The sequence below is a fragment of the Oncorhynchus tshawytscha genome, linkage group LG18 (assembly GCF_018296145.1).
Source record: "Oncorhynchus tshawytscha isolate Ot180627B linkage group LG18, Otsh_v2.0, whole genome shotgun sequence".
Classification (NCBI taxonomy): domain Eukaryota; kingdom Metazoa; phylum Chordata; class Actinopteri; order Salmoniformes; family Salmonidae; genus Oncorhynchus; species Oncorhynchus tshawytscha.
The window spans coordinates 16,303,105-16,322,039 of NC_056446.1; the positions used below are offsets into that span (position 1 = coordinate 16,303,105).

General features: G+C 46.5%; 2 protein-coding genes across 3 annotated transcripts in view; one reads left to right on the plus strand and one right to left on the minus strand.

The window, feature by feature from the left end:
- The window catches only part of cep85l (centrosomal protein 85, like), a 75,095-nt gene that overhangs the window by 37,144 nt on the left and 19,016 nt on the right, over positions 1-18,935 (plus strand). For both annotated transcript variants that reach the window (XM_042300713.1, XM_024377997.2), the window contains exon 3: positions 3,790-4,514. In XM_042300713.1, the coding sequence (XP_042156647.1) occupies positions 3,790-4,514 (725 nt within the window). The remainder of the gene's footprint in view (positions 1-3,789; positions 4,515-18,935) is intronic.
- Positions 8,657-12,444, minus strand: pln (phospholamban). Its single transcript, XM_024377995.2, has 2 exons — positions 12,280-12,444; positions 8,657-8,989 (listed from the first exon to the last, which is right to left on the minus strand). The coding sequence occupies exon 2, from the start codon at positions 8,816-8,818 to the stop codon at positions 8,657-8,659; it is 162 nt and encodes a 53-aa protein (XP_024233763.2). The 5' UTR covers positions 8,819-8,989; positions 12,280-12,444.

Below are 18,935 nucleotides of genomic sequence, written 5' to 3' on the forward strand. Positions count from 1 at the left end.
GGCTACAAAGCTAGCTACTTAGCTAAACAATGGAAGATGCACAATCCATGGCTACAAAGCTGGCTACTTAGCTAAACAATGGAAGATGCACAATCCATGGCTACAAAGCTATCTACTTAGCTAAACAATGGAAGATGCACAATCCATGGCTACAAAGCTGGCTACTTAGCTAAACAATGGAAGATGCACAATCCATGGCTACAAAGCTATCTACTTAGCTAAACAATGGAAGATGCACAATCCATGGCTACAAAGCTGGCTACTTAGCTAAACAATGGAAGATGCACAATCCATGGCTACAAAGCTATCTACTTAGCTAAACAATGGAAGATGCACAATCCATGGCTACAAAGCTAGCTACTTAGCTAAACAATGGAAGATGCACAATCCATGGCTACAAAGCTGGCTACTTAGCTAAACAATGGAAGATGCACAATCCATGGCTACAAAGCTATCTACTTAGCTAAACAATGGAAGATGCACAATCCATGGCTACAAAGCTAGCTACTTAGCTAAACAATGGAAGATGCACAATCCATGGCTACAAAGCTAGCTACTTAGCTAAACAATGGAAGATGCACAATCCATGGCTACAAAGCTGGCTACTTAGCTAAACAATGGAAGATGCACAATCCATGGCTACAAAGCTAGCTACTTAGCTAAACAATGGAAGATGCACAATCCATGGCTACAAAGCTATCTACTTAGCTAAACAATGGAAGATGCACAACCCATGGCTACAAAGCTAGCTACTTAGCTAAACAATGGAAGATGCACAATCCATGGCTACAAAGCTGGCTACTTAGCTAAACAATGGAAGATGCACAATCCATGGCTACAAAGCTATCTACTTAGCTAAACAATGGAAGATGCTAAACAATGGAAGATCCATGGCTACAAAGCTAGCTACTTAGCTAAACAATGGAAGATGCACAATCCATGGCTACAAAGCTAGCTACTTAGCTAAACAATGGAAGATGCACAATCCATGGCTACAAAGCTAGCTACTTAGCTAAACAATGGAAGATGCACAATCCATGGCTACAAAGCTAGCTACTTAGCTAAACAATGGAAGATGCACAATCCATGGCTACAAAGCTATCTACTTAGCTAAACAATGGAAGATGCACAATCCATGGCTACAAAGCTAGCTACTTAGCTAAACAATGGAAGATGCACAATCCATGGCTACAAAGCTAGCTACTTAGCTAAACAATGGAAGATGCACAATCCATGGCTACAAAGCTAGCTACTTAGCTAAACAATGGAAGATGCACAATCCATGGCTACAAAGCTAGCTACTTAGCTAAACAATGGAAGATGCACAATCCATGGCTACAAAGCTGGCTAGTTAGCTCTAAGTACTATTTAAGCTAGCTTGACGTACTTAATATAAACCAGTTGAGAAAAAAGCAACTACAAGAAACGTGATTTATTATCTTCTGAAGCAATTTGCTTATCCTATCTGACAAAATTAAAGCAATCTCTTTGATGAGACATTAGTCAGTGAATCATGCCGTCTCCGTGGTAACCAGATACTCTTTCTGCCATCCATACCTTCAAACTACTGTAAAGGCCCTTACCTAAGGAAATATTTGAGGGGCTCTATTCCTTAAGGTTAACCCTGAAGGGAAACGCTTGACGTTTTATGCAGCCGGGCCCTGGTTTAGAGTCACCTCTTCCTCAGACCAGGTTATTGCACATAGCCAGCTAGGGAAGGAAGTGTCTCATGTGTGAGACTTGGTTTAGAGTGGCAGCCGGTCCTATGTGGAATGGGCTGTCTGAGCCTAACTTGCCCTAGCCCCACCTTCACCCTTCAACCCCCAGCCCCTTCCAGCTGCTCTAGCATTTGCCCTGACACTCAAAAGTGTTAACAAAGGAGCACTTTGTCAGAACCTCGAGGAGCCACGTGCCTCTGTCTTTGTTAACGGCCCAACCGCTAATGGTTTCCTGGGGGGCTCAAGGTGAGCGCAAACTGAACAACAACAAGGAGCAACGGAATCCGGGTGGTATGGTGGCATGACAACGGGGTCTTTGTCTCAGTACAAAGTCAGTTTAAGTAGGCTACTTCAGTACAACTTGAAAACCAGTGAAATTGACCTCCATTCTCAACTAACATTGCTTTCAAAATATTGCCGACAATCTTTTAAGTTGATTGACCTTATAACTCAACCAAGGATACAATCATTATGCGTCCCCCCCTGCGTCCTTGCTGCTCATATTAGAGAACATTCGGTCTTTGGTCATGGTAACAGTAACCCCAATGACTAATGTGACGTGAGGAGGGCTGACAGAATGACTGCTCTGTCTCTTCTCTGACTAGCTTACTCCTCCTTCAAAGTGTCCCTCTCTGTCACTGTCAGGATACAGGGGTGTCAGAGCCCTCGGCCTGCTCTCATTTTGGCCTCAGATTATCTGGTCACCTATTGTTTAGATTCAGTTGAAGGGAACTTTTCACAGGGTTCGTTAGGGTCAGGAGCAGTTCTGTGCTTCCAGTACTAGAGGGCTCTGGGATGTTGGGAGGACTACCCTGTCACTCTCAGACTGGTCCTCTGTCTTCGTGTCTCTCGCCTGGTGGAAGATCACTGCCACTGCATGGTTTAGTTGAGCCAACTTCTCTGTGGTGTTAGTTACCATGCTAACAGTTTACTGCATTACAACGGATGACAAAAGAGTTGGCCCAGACAGAGCTAAGACCATCCCAGGCTATTGTCCTCCTCCCACTCTGCCCCAGCTTCAGCCTCCTTTCTCCCTTTCACTGTGGCTTACTGTCCCCTCCCTCTCCCTGTTCCCCCAACTCACCAGCCAGTCTACTTGCAATAAGTCTGGAAGGAGTAAATCCCTGCTCTGCTGCATTGCAGAGTCCTCTAGTCTTAATGAGATGCACGGAAGCCCCAGTGGAGGCTTCGATGCCTTAATGTTAGTCTATTGCTGCAAATGAGGAAAGTTGGATATGGGCCACTGGTTGTTGCATCATTGCTATGATGTGCATTAAGTAATGGGCAGAACTTATAATTGGTGATGAGTCCGAGTTCACTCCTGTCTATATACTCATGGCTAACTAGTGGCCTTTTATGCTGAGGTACAGTAGAAGTATCATACAGTTTGGTTCATCCAATGATTAATGACAGTGTGACTTTAACTTATGATACTGTCAATCACTTTCAGACCTGCACTGGGGAGCTAATTATCCGTGTCTTGCTTTGGTAGTTAGTCATGTTGGTTTAGAAGGGCCCAGCCATAGACACAGCCCTTTGTTTCCCCCGTGCTTCTTTGTGTGTGACTGGCCACATGTGTCTGTTCCATGAGCGGTGACCTTCATTGCTCACGTTGCGTGATGCCCCTGAGGCAGCAGTGTTCCTAGTATGTTGTAACACACACACACATACACACACACACACACACACATCAAGGGTTATTCATGAGGAACATGGCAGATGAGCCCAGGGCTAACACTGTGGGCGGTGCCTCCAACCATATAGTAACACAGTAACACCCCTGCCGAACATCTGAGCCCTCCAGACAGACAAACTCCAGCTTTCTATGAACCAGGAACACATTTTCTAAAATAATAATGCCCAGTAGTATGAAATGGTCCTTGGAACACACTGTGGAGTACTGTGTTCAGAATTGAAGCACCCCTTTGTAACTAAATTCTACAGTCGTCAGGCAAGAAACTTCCCAAAAAGTTGTGGTCGTGTATTATAGAAATGTATGTCGTTTGGAATATGTAAGATAGTTGAACAAGTCCACCCACACAGTGTTCCTCTCTCCTCTCCTCTCCTCCAGACCACTCCAGCTCCAGCACCACCTTGTCCTTCCAGCCGCTGCGCTCCCAAGGTGCCCTCCCCACGGCCCACGTCATGCCCTCGCCCTCCACCGGCCCCAAGCTCAGCACAGTGCCCTCCCCTGGGAGCAACCCCTGGTCTTCCTGCCAGCTGCCTTCGCCCCTCGACAGCCCCCTGGACATGAAGGACCCCCGGCCCGTCCGCCGCTGGTCCTCCCTCACCCGCCTCAGCCCCCAGGAGAAGACCATCCCCGGGGGTCGGGCCGCGTACCGCTCTGACCCCCATGGCTCCCTGGACAGAGGGGTGCTCTACGGTTACAGACATGACCCTCTGGGCCCCACGGACCCCTACCTATCCCACCTGCACTCCCCAGGGGCCGAGGCCAGGTACAAGTACCCCCTGAGTACTAAGACAGACTCTCACTCTGCCTGCTCGTCCCCACTCAAACCCAACACCTTAGACCTGACCTACAGTGCCTTACCGGAGACCAAGCACCCTGGCGTCGGGCTGACGGTACCCAGCCAGAGGGGCCTACCACTGGGCCACCAGACAGTAGGAGGGTCCCCCATCCAGCCAGCAGTGAGGACCCAGATGTGGCTGAGTGAGCAGATGGAGTACCGGCCCCCCGGCCCCGGGCCAGAGCTGTGTGGGGCCCTGTCGGCCTGGCAACAGGAGCAGCAGCAGCAGCAGAGGGAGAGGCTACGGCAAGAGGCCGAGCTCAACCAGGTGAGAGGAGTGTATTGGGGGAGTAGACTACAGTTTCTGTTAGACAGCTAGTCAGGGGACTCTGTCAAATAAATTGATGAGTGTTAGGTTAACACCCATGACAACTAACTTTCAGATTTTCAGCACAATATTGCCTGGAGTCTGTACTAAAAACAGGTGAAGATTTCCCTCCAAATTGTGAACCACTTCATGTAGGAATAAGTATGAGGTCATATCGCCCTCTGGTGGGCTTATGAAGCGTTGACGTTTTTCCAAAAGGCAAACAATACAAGATGGTCAGTGCTATCTGGAATCCTGGGGACGTCCCTACCCTTAACCATAACCATAACTCTAATCCTTACCTTGGCCATGTTAAATGTAAACTTCAATGGGTTAGGGACGTCCCAACGATCACGTTTCAAGTTTTAACGTCACATCCACAAGTAGAGTAAAAATGCCTTTCTTGCACACTCTAAACCAAGCTATGCAATAATCAATATCAGTGTGGTACTAAAAATAACATAAGGTAGAACAGGGTCAGTTCCAATACCATATTTACAATGTGCAGGGATACTGGAGCGATAGGGGTGGATCCCGGATTGCACCGATACAAGATACATATGCGTTTCCATGAAGGCTAATATAAAGTAGTTCACATTTTCAATGAAGACAGGCAAACTCTTTATGGTTTGTGTATTTGATCTTTATCTTATAACATTCTTTACAAGATGCATTGTGTGCATAAGAAAGTGAACAGTGGAACCAGTGCCTGCAGATAGACAACCGTTCTACAGTAGTTTCATCTTCAGAGAGCTGGACTCGTTTGGTGCATTTACTCTGTGTTTGTGTCTTACTCTGCCAAAAATAAATGAGTCGCCTCTTACTACTGGACACGAAAACATTTACAGCAGACAATTATGTTAGGATATCGCAATAACAATATTATATCTCTCCCCGAACAGTTTACACTACATACACATTTTTATTGAGGGAAGAATGTGTTGTACTTATCTACTATCCAGTGTGAATATGCTAAAAACTCCTACTGTGTTCAAAAGCAACTGGACACAAAAAGATGCAAACCGTCTCCAAAGGGCCTAACTCAACTGTTACTCTGTGAGTGCAGCATAAAGAGATGATATCGCACCACAAAGGACTGATAACTTTAAAGGTCATATGCAGCTGTTTTTATCTCAACATCAAATAATTTCTGGGTAACAATTAAGCACCTAACTTGTGATTGTTTTAATTTAAAATGGTAAAAAATAAACAAAAAATTGCTTCTTAGGAAAGGGCAATTTCTCAAGCAAGAATTTTGCTAGGACTGTCTGGGAGTGGTCTGAGTGGGGAGGGGGAAACTGAAAATGAGCTGTTATTTTCAGAGAGGTTTGGAACTCTTCTTTCTCATTGGTCTATTATCTAATGTACCCCATGGTGATGTCATCATAGAAGGCCAAAACTCCATCCCACCAAAACAGGCAGAAATTTTAGGCAATCCTTTTAAACAGCTCTAGGGCATTATCATCATTTTCACAATATTACAGTATTATTCCAACCTCATTGTGTGGAAATATATATATAAAACATAGGATTATCACGTTTTTGAATACACTGGGCCTTTAAAGATTGCATAATAGTTTTCCTAATTTCAGTTTGTGGCAAAACAAGAAAATAGTGTAGAGAATCATTGTACCATCTAAACACTGTGAGATATATCTTTTAAAATAGTATTTTCAGTCGTTTGAAACTGAAAAAGAAAGTAAAAGACAAAAAATTGGAACCATAGAAATAGCACACATGGAACAGATTAGACTAGCTTTCGATCAGAATGACAGCTCTATAACTCACATTTCTATGTGAATTGTGTAGGGTCAGCCAAAAAAGTTACATATGGCAGATTTAATCATTTTCAGTTCCATTTCATTTGTCAGTTGCCTCATGCGTGTTCTGTGCTTCGGTCTTAATAGTCTGACTGTGATTGTAGAAGCTTTAAAGAGCTTGTTCTCTATGGCTCATATAAACCCATACGTAAAATGTATGCACGCATGACTTTGGATAAAATCATTGGCCAGAATGAAATGTGGTGCAGTTAGGTGATTCTACCACTAGAGGGAGGTCAGCTAAATGGAAGGAGGGCATGCTATTGATTCTCCCATGCCAACATTTTTTACATTCTCTACCATCGGTGGATGGAGCTTCATCCTCCTGTCATATTTTGAATCTTGCCGTCTCATGTTACGATCTCACGGAATCCCAGACTTTTCTTCTCTCCAACAGCTCAAGATCTTGGATTCTAATCCAGCAGGTTCGCAGCCTTTATTCAGTGATTTGATGCTGTGGATGAACAACTGTTGAATAGTAATTAGTCAAAGCCATGGTGTATTTATATGATCAAATCAGAGGTAGAGGGACTCCCATCAGACCCTGTGGCCCTTAGGTTGAGCAATTCCAGTCCCCAACTACTGTAAGCCATGAGGTCAGAGGTTACATGAGCTTGACCAGGACAAGCACGAGGAGCAGCACGATGACGATGAGAAGGAAGTTGAGCATCAGGTTGAGGCCGCGGTCGTTGACCAGATCCATGGAGGAGGCTGGGTTCAGGCAGCAGATACCCCAGGCAGAGTGATCAATTTCTGGGCAAAGCTCTTCAGTCCAGGGGGAGGGGGGGTCTTCTGGAAGGTTCCCCAGGAAGGCTAGTGATGGATGGATGATTGGATGGATGCAGATTACATCTCACTGTAGCTGTGCTGTGGTGGTTGTTGGTTCAGCTACAGAGGTCTGAGAGGGGAAACAGGGGCCCAGTGAGAGACTGGTTCACTTACGCAGACACACACATGATCACACACACACATACACACACACACATGATCACACACACACATACAAGTCAGATTCCCGTGGGTTAACATTGTCAGTACGTTTATTTCAGCAGTGCACTGTAGTGTGTCAGTATAGCCAGGTGGCAGAAGGGAGCTGTAAGTTAAGAGTCACTGTGAGGGATGACAGACCTACAGGAGGGTGACATGTGTGCACACAACTTTGACATACACTCCCCTACGTATTTGTTTGGACAGTGAAGCTGAAAGGTTGAATTTGGCTCTATACTCCAGCGTTTTGGATTTGAGGTCAAAAGTTTTATCAGGCGACAGTACAGAATGCCACCTTTTTATTTCAGGGTATTTTCATACACATCTGTTTACCATTTAGAAATGAATGCACTTTATGTATCTAGTCCCCCCCCCCCCATCTGAAGGTGTCATGAGTATTTTAACCCTTATTTTAACAGGTAATTTGACTGAGAACACATTCTCATTTACAGCAACGACCTGGGGGAGAGGAGGGGGGGATGAATGAACTGGGGATAATTAGGTGACTGTGATGGTACTGTATAAGGACCAGATTGGGAATATAGCAAGGACACAGGGGTTAGCTCCTCTACTCTTACAATAGTGTATTCAATTTAGTCCAAAGTTTAGTGTTTGGTCCCATATTCCTAGCAACGCAATGACCACATCATGCTTGTGACTCTACAAACTTGTTGGATGCTTTTGCAGTTTGTTTTAGTAGTGTTTCGGATTATGGTGTGCTCAATGATTGGTAAATCATTTTATTGTGTCATTTGAGTCCCTTGTATGGTAAATAACAATATAATATGTTTCTGAACACTTCTACATTAATGTGGATGCCACCATGATTACAGATAATCACGAATGAATCGCGAATAATGATGATTGAGAAAGTTACAGATGCACAAAGATCATGCCCCCAAAACATGCTAACCTCTCATTAGCATTTGTTTGGTGGGGTATGATATTTATGACTCTGTTACTTTAGCTTCACTGTGCAAATAAATATGTAGGAGAGTGTATACTGCATCTGGGAACAACAATCTTCTATTGCAACTCTCACACTGCAACTTTCTAGTATTATATATGATTGTATATGTCATTCAAATAAATCATGCCGGATTATTAGACTCTACAAAACAGTATATCTGATCTTATCCTACACTAATTCCTGCAAATTCAAAGCCATTTGACTAAATATTAAGATAATCTCCATGTTTTCCACCCAATCCCCTCCTCTCCCCTTTCATTGTCTGGCCCTCTTAAAGAGTGCATGGCCCTGTTGGGCTGTAGTGTGGCACCTGCCCCCCCCGGCCCTCACATCAACAACACGATGATGTAGATGAGCAGCAGGCAGATGAGGATGAGGCTGAAGTTGACAAAGAGCTCCTGCATGTTCTGCCTGGCCTGGGGGGGCACGTCCACCGCCATGGAGGCTCTGCGGATGGCCGAGCGCATCGTGTGCTGCACCTTATCCATGCTGGGGCGGGCTGGGCTCTGTGGGGTTGGGCGCTAGGCAGTGAGGGGCGAGAGCGTACTCTAGGACAGGTGGACAGAGGGGTGGTGCAGAGGATAGAGAGTGGTGGCGGGCTGGTGACGGAGGGAGGTGAGAGGAGTGGTCCCGGTGCCCAGGGGTCTGGAGGAGCTGCGCTGGGGGGAGGGAGTGGCAGAGAAAGTGGAGTCAGTGAGCACGCGGGAAACACAGACAAAGAAATACCGTTAACAGAATCAGAATAACATTTTCAGTCACATTCAGTTTCCTTAACAATTGGTTCAACTGGAGGGCAAGATACCCCACCCATTCCCCTTCATGCCCAACGGTATGGCTGACCCTGTAAAACAACACATTTCACTGCAGCTATCCAGTGTATGTTACAATACAATATAATAAAAAAAAAAAAAATCTATATAATCAAACGTCACTCACTTTGGGGCCCCATAACCCCAGGCCTTATAATCAATCACAGATCTCCTATCCCCACTGAGTCTGCTCTCTAGTGTCACGTGTTTGTACAGCTCTGCCCCTCCTCTCAAGGTCAAAACAACCGAGAGGGGAGGATAATGGAATGATAATAAAAATGGACTCCAACCTCCTGTCGTCTCCCATAATTCATTCCTCTCTATAAATGGCCGACTGGATTTGGCCGATCGTATCTGGGCTTATTCTGTGAAGGACGCTCCGCAATGTTTTCCAAAAAAAGGGAAACGGTTTTGTACTTTTCTCTCAATGGGGTTCATAGGTTGTGAGTCGGAAGCTAGGTTTGAAGAGATGTTTGTAACCTGGATGGTGGCGGTTTGGTGTTCATGGTGTATGTTACTTGTTTTTGTTGTTGTGGCATATTTTAATGCTTGAATATTGCCGGGGTTCTTGAAGGATGCGATGCTTTAGCTCGATGATCTTATGTGGAATGTGTGTTTTCTATGTACTGTGACCGCTTTCGACATCATAGAAATGAGAATCCCACTTCCCTGCTGGGTCTTTGACGACTCCAACATGGACGTGAGTAGGCGCTGTATGCGGTGTGCCCTTTTTGACTCCGCCGCATTCCCTCTGGCGGAACATGGAAGGAAAAACCTGCTGGAGATCACACGCCTTATCGGAACGCAGAACACTTCTAACTGGAGATGAAGCCATTCAAACCACCTCTAATCTCAGTGACGGTGAGGGTGCTGTTGGAGATATTACTGTGGCTAAAGCTGTCCTCCATTTTGGGTCAAGAATATGCACACTGGGTTGTGATCGTCAGAGCAGCCCTGCTTCTCTCTAGTACCGCCCGCACAGGCCTTAGCTCGTCTTCCAGAATCCTCTCTCCCCTCAGGGGCTCCTCAGTGACAGGCATACCCAGGAAAGGTGAGGATCTGTGGGTCACTCTCCCAGCTTTGCCCCTGGTCCCTGCTGGTTCCCTGCCTCTCTGAGTCAGACTACCCATGGCCTGCTCCAGAGTAGAGGGGAGGGAGATGCAAGGCGAGGAGGCGGCCAGGCCCGCTGAAGACCTGCTGACAGCAGTTATCTGCCCGGCTCCAGCTATGTGCCAGCGGGTATTCTTAGGGCTGACCTTTGGCTATCTCAAAGAGGTGGAGTCCATTTCGACACTAGCCAAACCTAAACCCCTCTTTAAAAACATCCCTCTGACCTGACCTCGTGAACACCACCCGTGTGGAGGGAGGGGAACTGCGCGTGCAAAGCATGGGTTGGGTGCAGTAGAGCGTGTGGATTTAATGGGTCAGGATGTAGATACGGAGGAATCTCGCTTGAGTCCAGATAATGAGTCTGTGAGGATTAAGGGCCTTCTGTCCACTATAGCATCAATACATCTCTGCTAAGAGATTATCTTTCTACATTTTTTTGAGTCGTGTGGTTTTACGTTCCATTGTGGTTGAGAGGAACGCTAGGCTATATCCTGGTGTTCCAAGAAGATCACAGGAGCCCCCAGCCTAAAAGGAACTGGAGGGTTCTGGGTAAGAGGGGTTACTGGCGAATGACGTCGGAGCCCAGGCTGGCACAAACATACCTCCCTCACCCTGGTCACATGACACATGGTTTGCTTAACGCACCAAGCCTTCAGCGATGAGTGGCAATCAAGCGGCATGTCAACACCAAATGCCCCCAAGCCTTCAGCTCTGGAGTGGTCAGGAGTTGTTCTCCTCATGTCAGGACAAGGGGATATGATAAGTTCATTAATAATAGCCTCTCCCCTGGCACTACTAAACATGTCACCATCTACTCAATCACTGCCCCCTGGGTTCACCCACCCACCCTTACAAGGGCATTCTGAAGGGGAGGCCAAGGACACAGCAGGATGAAATGCCAAACTAATAGAGGCTGTTGTTGAAACCCTATGGGGACGTTGTTTGGATTGTAAAACCCAAACCCGCCATTCCTCTTCATGAAAGAGTCCACACGGAGCGACGGAGTCAGTGGGGGGAAAATCAAAGCCGAACATGAAATCGAATCGAACCTAAGAAGGAAATCCTTCTGAAACCTGGCAGAAGCGTTCACAGGCCAATAGTGTTTTTTTCCCCCAGCTCTCTTGGCGTAGTTCCTGTGATAATGAGTCATCTGGAGGGAGAGGGAGGAAAGCTTTCAATGGGCTTGGCCCCCAGCGCTGAACTTTCCATGATGGCATCACACAGCAATGTACAGGGAACTGTGGGCATTGATTTGGATGTGTGGCTCAGGAGAGGGCATAAGTGAAATGTTATACAGTCCCAATTACGGTACACATAGCAGTGTGAACAGTGGTCAGTTGCCAACCACAAAATGTCTGTTCTATTCAAACAAAATGTATCTTCATAACAGCCTCTTCCACCTGGTATTAAAATATAGGATTACAATGAATATGAGAATTGATTACCGGTAGATTCACTGCACTGAGGCAAGCTAGAGTGGGCCATTTTCATGATAAATGTGATTTCCAGTTCTCTCCTCCAGTGTGTGGTTGGTTGGTTGGCAGTAACCTTTCCCTGTCTACAGACTCCCTTTGTGTCCTGTCTGCTCATTTCAATCAATGCAAATTCCAGGCCTTTGCCAGATGCAAATGTGTGTGTTGTGGATAGGTCACGGCTAGCCTCTGATGTGTGCGAGTGCGCACGCTGCTCTGTCTGTTTAGACAGGAGGACAGTTCAGTACTGCTCCATCCTAAACATCAGGGTACCATTTGTCTCAGGATATAGCCTTCATAGCAACACTATTGCAAGATCAATCATCGCTTGAGAGACACAAATACAGTCGCTTAGGTGTTTTGTGAGTCTTATCCATTTGAACTATTAGTGCTTGACCTTGAATAAATGATATTTAGGGAATACTTTGGAGCCCCGCAGGAGTGCATTGTTATTAGTTTCAAGGTAATGTCAATATCTTCGTATAGCTGGAACAGTATTACAATATGGCTTTCTTTACAGCCCTTAAGTTGTCATTCTCGCCAGGCTTGTGCACTTACCTGCTCCAGTGGGGTGGGTGGATAGATGGATGTTGATCTGGAGGTCACAGACCGTCTGGTGAGGAGGCTGGCAGAAAGGCTGTGGAAGCAGCAGCAGGCGAGGAGGCTCTCTGGCAGCACTCTGCACTACGTCACCTTGTTTATGGGAGGAAAAGCAGATGGGCGGAGAGTGGAGAGGAGAGAGGGAAGTGAGAGAGAGGGATGTAGCTGCCTGGGGGAGTGGCATCGCTGCTATGTGGTCTGTTCATCCGTCCATTTTGGAAGAGGAGGACACGGATGGGCAGAGCGGGCAAGCGGCCTCCCCTCTCTCACCTGGCGTACTATAGATAGGCTAGTACCTCTCGTTCTGAACTGGGTCTCTCGCTCTTTCCGTCTGCTGGAGGACCTACGCCATTTGAACCCTGAGGAGTTTGACCTGTGTGTCTTCGCTGTCTCTGTCAGGTCATACTTAGTCATTCTGAAATGGCAAACACAGGCTGATTGTCAGTCCTGGAAGAGATGCGCAGCCACAGCTGAAAAAGGACAATGTTGTGGTTGCTGTGTTTCTTTTCTCTCTCAGGAGAGTTTCTGAGAACGAATCGATCCTCCGCAACATCGCTTACCTGTTTCTTATTGAGAGTTTGTTCCCTTTCAGCTTTTCTGGCTTCCGTTGTGTGTGTGCTTCCTAACCCGCGTAGACTCTGTTAGTTTGAAGGACTGTCTATTGCCGTGTCATGCAGTCAGTCCTCTATGTGTTCCTGACTGTATCAGAGGAAACAAAGTGGCCATCAATCTCTCCAGGGGCTCTGAATCTGAACATCTTTCCTGCACAGTTTTCAGCCCCAAAACAGAAACAAATCCCTCCGCTCTTCCTTAAAAGGAGCGTTTAGCTGGGTCTTGACTCGATCAAAACAAGCTCAGAATAGTGCTTTTTTTTATGGCCGTTGCTTTGAGGAAGGGGGTGACATGCTTTGTCCTGGTCTTCTCTGGCTCGGGTGGTACTGTTCTTGGAACACCGAGCACCCCCTCCTGCGGTGGCACAGGTATGCCCACACAGGTGTCGGATGCCAGCGGTCGGTGACCTTCATTAGAGGTTTAATGAAGCATTACGCACACACATACAGTACATGCATTCATACACACACTCCATTCATACACACACATACAGTACATGCATTCATACACACACTCCATTCATACCTACTGTGTCTCTGCCCGGCATTCTCCCAAAGGCTCTCATCTGCACCGTATCCATTACATGAGAGAGAACTTCTTCAATGCTCATAATCACCCTCTGCAGCGGTGCGTTAATCATGACCACAAACATTGACATTCTGATCCAACCAACCAACCACATCTATAATGAAAGCTGTTGATGTTGTTTAGTCTAAGCACGGCATGGGTCTCTCGTTAACTGTGGGCTTTGGGGTTAGTTGGAAACCTGTGTTCAGTGCATATGGCAGCCATTTGTATGACTCAGACTTCCCTTTATGAAGGTGCGTAACAGGCTTGGTGGAGGTGGATCCCTTGCGGCTCGGTGAATAAATGCGGTGGAATTAAGTCAGTCAGGAAATGGTGTATCTGCAGACACACCTTCATTTCTTAGATCTACAACCTGAATGTATACCCGTGGCAAGACCCACTGCTTATTTATAAAACCCTCTTAGGCCTCACTCCCCCCTATCTGGGATATCTACTGCAGCCCTCATCCTCCACATACAACACCCGTTCTGCCAGTCACATAGCACACCCATCCCTGGGTCACTCGACTTTTCATTTCGCTGCAGCCAGCGACTGGAACGAGCTGCAAAAAAACACTCAAACTGGACAGTTTTATCTCAATCTCTTCATTCAAAGACTCAATCATGGACACTCTTACTGACAGTTGTGACTGCTTGGCGTGATGTATTGTTGTCTCTACCTTCTGGCCCTTTGTGCTGTTGTCTGTGCCCTATAATGTTTGTGCCATGGTTTGTGCTGCTACCATGTTGTGTTGCTGCCATGTTGTTGTTGTGTTGCTACCATGTTGTTGTCATGTTGTGTTGCTGCCATGTTGTCCTGTTGTGTTGCTACCATGTTGTTGTCATGTTGTGTTGCTGCCATGTTGTCCTGTTGTGTTGCTACCATGCTGTGTTTTCATGTGTTGCTGCCATGCTATGTTGTCATCTTAGGTCTCTCTTTATGTAGTGTTGTGGTGTCTCTCTTGTCGGGATGTGTGTTTTGTCCTATATTTTTTACTTTTAATCCCAGCCCCCGTCCCCACAGGAGGCTTCTTCTGGTAGGCCGTCATTGTAAATAAGAATTTGTTCTTAACTGACTTGCCTAGTTAAATAAAGGTAAAATAAAAAAATAAAACATTTCAAAATACAAAATGTAAAGGTAAAGTCTAATGCATTTCCAATGCTCAGATCACGGCAGTCCCAATGTATCCCCACGAGGGTAGGAGAGGTGGAGGTGTGTGTCAGTGTGCAAGGCTGGGAGAGAGTGCTGAAAGCTGGGGTGTCTGCACTGGAGGGCCCTGGGAGGAGGGCGGCAGGGGCGATAACGTTCTAGGAATTGGCAGCAGATTAGCTGTGCTATGTGATAGAGTGGCGCTCGCCTCGCCACAGCAGTAGCCAGGGGATATAGAGAGAGACTCAGAAAGAGGTAAAGAGAGAGAGAGAGAGAAAGGTGAGAGGAGCTAGAGAGAGAGAGAGAATATGGCTTGTCTCTCTCCTCCATATGGCCCCACCATACCACCGTATAATGAGTCAGCCTGCCTGCTTGCCTGCCTGTCAGGTCTCCAGGGCCCTCCTAGACGACCTCTCCAGCAGTGAGACAGAGAGATGGACAGAGAGAGCTACAGTTATTAGCCTGCTTGGCTCCCAGGTGTCATCTCCACAAGAATTCATTGAGAACAAAGTTGTGTTGTTCCCAATGTGCCAGGTTCATTTTAATTGGCAACATAGATGCAGCTGAAACCAGCCCCAAGGCCAAATGCTGACCTCGACTGGTGATGTCGAGAGAGATGGGCTAGGCCATTTCTGTTGGGAAAATTCGAAAATTAAACAAATTCTACTCAGTTTAAATGGACGCAATTACAGATTGTAGGGCTAAATCCAGGACTACAGTAAACAATATGTAGTTCTAGTAGAAGTGTGAGAAAGCTAATGAGAGATTTTGTAAATCTAGCTAGTGAGATGTAGTAGCAGTAGGTGCTAACAAGCTAGCAAGTCCACTTTAGGGCTAACCTGGGTCATAGCCGTGACATGTAATTCAAGCCTCGCTATGCTAACTAGCACCTTTGACCTGTGGGCCTAATAGATTTACAGTTTGCTGCTGTAATCTGATCCTTTAAATGAACTGTCCAGTGAAAATATCACTTTCAGAAGTTCATATTTTGTTAACTCTTACCCAAATAATGTTGTTGACTCATCCTATACTCCTATTTGTCAAAACATAAAATGGAAGAAAAACACCCCGCCTCAAACTTGCATCTCAAACAGACCGTTTCTAAAAATGCTTGCTATTTCCTGATAGAGTATGATGTCGTACTCCCGAGGAGGATGAGCTGGCCAATCAGCGGCCTAGAGGACGATGTGCTGGCCAATCAGCGGTCTACACGCGTTAATATTTTTAACGACTGGTATTCCAACACAGAAAAGCTGCTTTTTAACATAACTTTTTCAAGGAAAACTAAGTTTCAATTATTTCACTCATATTGTATTTCACTCATATTGTAAGCAATTATAGGTCATATTTCATAAAAACAGGAAACACTGGACAGTTACTTTAAGTAATAAGCTCTGCCAGGAAGATAGTCTTTTGATAGGATTAAAGACCACCTCCCAGTAAGAATGCTTTGAACTTGAAATACACTGGCGTATGTGGGACACATTATAAAAGATGATTCGGTTTCTGGTTCGTTAATTTGGTGTGTGCATGCCTGTGTGTGCGTGTTTCCATCTTCCTGTGTGGTGCAGATGAATAAACCCAGCTCCCCAGGCATCTAAATGAAACTGTCTTGTCGTTTGGCATTTCAAGCGTTCAGCAGGCAGCAGCACAGTGTAATGTCTGGGTCTGTCTGGGAGCAGCTGTTGCTGTTACTGCATTTCAACTCTAATTGGTTGGAATGACTGTGTGGGGGAAGAAAGCGACAATATGGTCATTAGGCGGAACACTGAAAAACCTTGTTGCCGGACAACCGGAGATATACAGTATGCTCCGGCTCTAGGTCTAGTGACGACGTGAGGGAGCCTGATGGTCTAGGGCCTGGTGTTGGGAGTAAGCTTCCTCTATGGCTGGTGTACGGTATTAAACCAATGAAGAAAGAGTGTGTGGTGCAGGGTGATAACATCACCCCTGCTGCGCCCATGGCCATGACCTCAGTCTGAGGGCGGTGGGTGTTGCTTTGTGTTGGGCTTTGGTATCAGCTGGTGGGGACAGTTATGCCCCAGATCAGCCATTCATCCCTAGTGTTAAAGTAAATTCCCCCCAGCCCAAGAGCCTCCGGCTGCATGGCGACAAACTAACTGCACCCCACCCACCCACCTGCTCTTAACATACTCTCTCTCTCTCGCTCACTCTGTCTTCCTCGTTCTATAAACTTGGCAGGCAAGTGGACAGCCTCTTTTTCACTATTGATTCCCAGAGAAAGGCCTCCAGCGTACAATGCCATTTCATTTTTAGCACATGCTAATGTATAAACTTGACCGTCATTTTCATGAATTTGTTTTCATGCTGACTTCCGCTCCCTGAGTGGTGTTCCTGCTCCCTGAAGGCTGTAGTGGCAGTTTGACGCACTACTCTCCCCAGAGAGACACTGAGTGTCCTCTACACAGGCGACACCACCTCAGTTTGTCGCACTCGCAAATTTAGCTTGGGTTTAGACCAGCCTAAAACAAAAGAGAGTCAGAGCTTCCCTCCCGTTTCCTCGGCAGAAAAGCCCATAAACCATCATGTGTGGTGATATTGTGATGAGAGGGCCGGAGCCAGCAGTGGTATCCAGAGTTCAGGCCAGTCCCTGTGGGCCCCACTGGCCTATCCTGTCTTACCCTGGCCTGTCCTGTCTTACCCTGGCCTATCCTGTCCTGGCCTCCTCATACAGTGTTATGGAAACTCCCCATGTTTCCCTCCAGCGTGTTGGTTGTCAGTGCAGCAGTGCCCCTACCTTTTATTGGGGCTTTTTCTTAATATCTCCTATCTGCTGAGTTCTGAGAGCCCGTGTGTACTAGCTTATCGTACCAGGATACAGTGGACACATCTCTGCTTGTTTCTGCCCGCTGCTGTGGCCACAGTCACACAATGGTTTGTTAAAAATAGGCTACGCTATGTGAAGTGAATCTGGAGTCAGGGAGGGATGGATGTCTGCCAGTGGAGGCTGCCCAGGGGAGGACGGCTCATAACAATGGCTGGAACGGAGCGAATGGAATGGCATCAAACCATGTGTTTGATGTATTGGATACCATTCCACTGATTTCCCTTCCAGCCATTACCACGAGCCCGTCCTCCCCAATTAAGGTACCACCGATCTCCTGTGATGTCTTCCTACCTTCGTTCCAGGTCAGGGTATGTGTGGGGGGAGTGGCAAAGCCTCACAGGAGGGGGTCTTTTTACCAGGGCTAGAGAGACCGAGAGAAGAGCCGTGCAGCTGATATCTAGGGCATTAATAGGAGAAGTATTTTGAACCTGGTGGCAGGCAGGCAACTCAAGGTCCGACTGTCACTGGAGAAGAAAACAAATGAACAGACAATGACCAAGGGGTTACACGCATCAGATAAGCAGAACGCAGTATGTGGTAATGGCACGTGTCCAGGATCCATGTTATTGGTGTGCATTGTTTGTGCACATAGCGCCATAGCACCACCATACCACCCGTAACTAAGCCTGAAGTCTGTTGTAGAAACACTGTCCAGTCCACCATATTAGAATACCTATGGGATTCTGCAAGGTTTCACATGTGGTTGGAGGGTTTTACCATTTCTTTTGAGCTATAGAAATAAAGACTTAGATGTTGCAACCTACCTAACCTTCAATCTCATGGAGACTGAGACCAGATTATAATAGTAAGGGACGTGTTCAGTAACTGAATTTGTCCAATAGGAACACCCATTTTCGTCTTTCCGATTCAAATTATTTCCTATTTTGTGTCTACTGAATGTGATCTGGCTGTCTCTGCCCTGTGCCCCTGTGCCCTGTGCCCCTGCAGTAGTAGATAGTGAGGACATACCTGACCCATATTGTGATCCCTGTGCCCTGTGCCCCTTCAGTAGTAGATAGTGAGGACATACCTGACCCATATCTTGATCCCTGTGACCGCTTCTTACCAGGGGCCCTGCAGCAGCCCAGCCATCTGGCACAGAGACCTTGTTATGCTATAGGAGATTAGTCACTCACTGATCCAATGTTGAAGAGACGCCCGCCCAAAACGGCCCGTCCATGACACCCTGCCCACACTCCTGTATAGAGGAGGGCTATAACGGATATACTGTTGGAATGTGTGAAGGCCCAGCGCATGCAGATAAGCTGTGGCTCATGTCTTTGTATAGAGGGACTACATTTAGGTTACACGTGTGAAATGGCATCGGGCTCGTTGACTCTCTTGGTGTCTCTTAGTTAAATCTTTAGTTATGATTATAATGAAGATAATGACGACGATGACAAACGATGCGGATCTGCTTGCTTAGTAGATGTTAAGT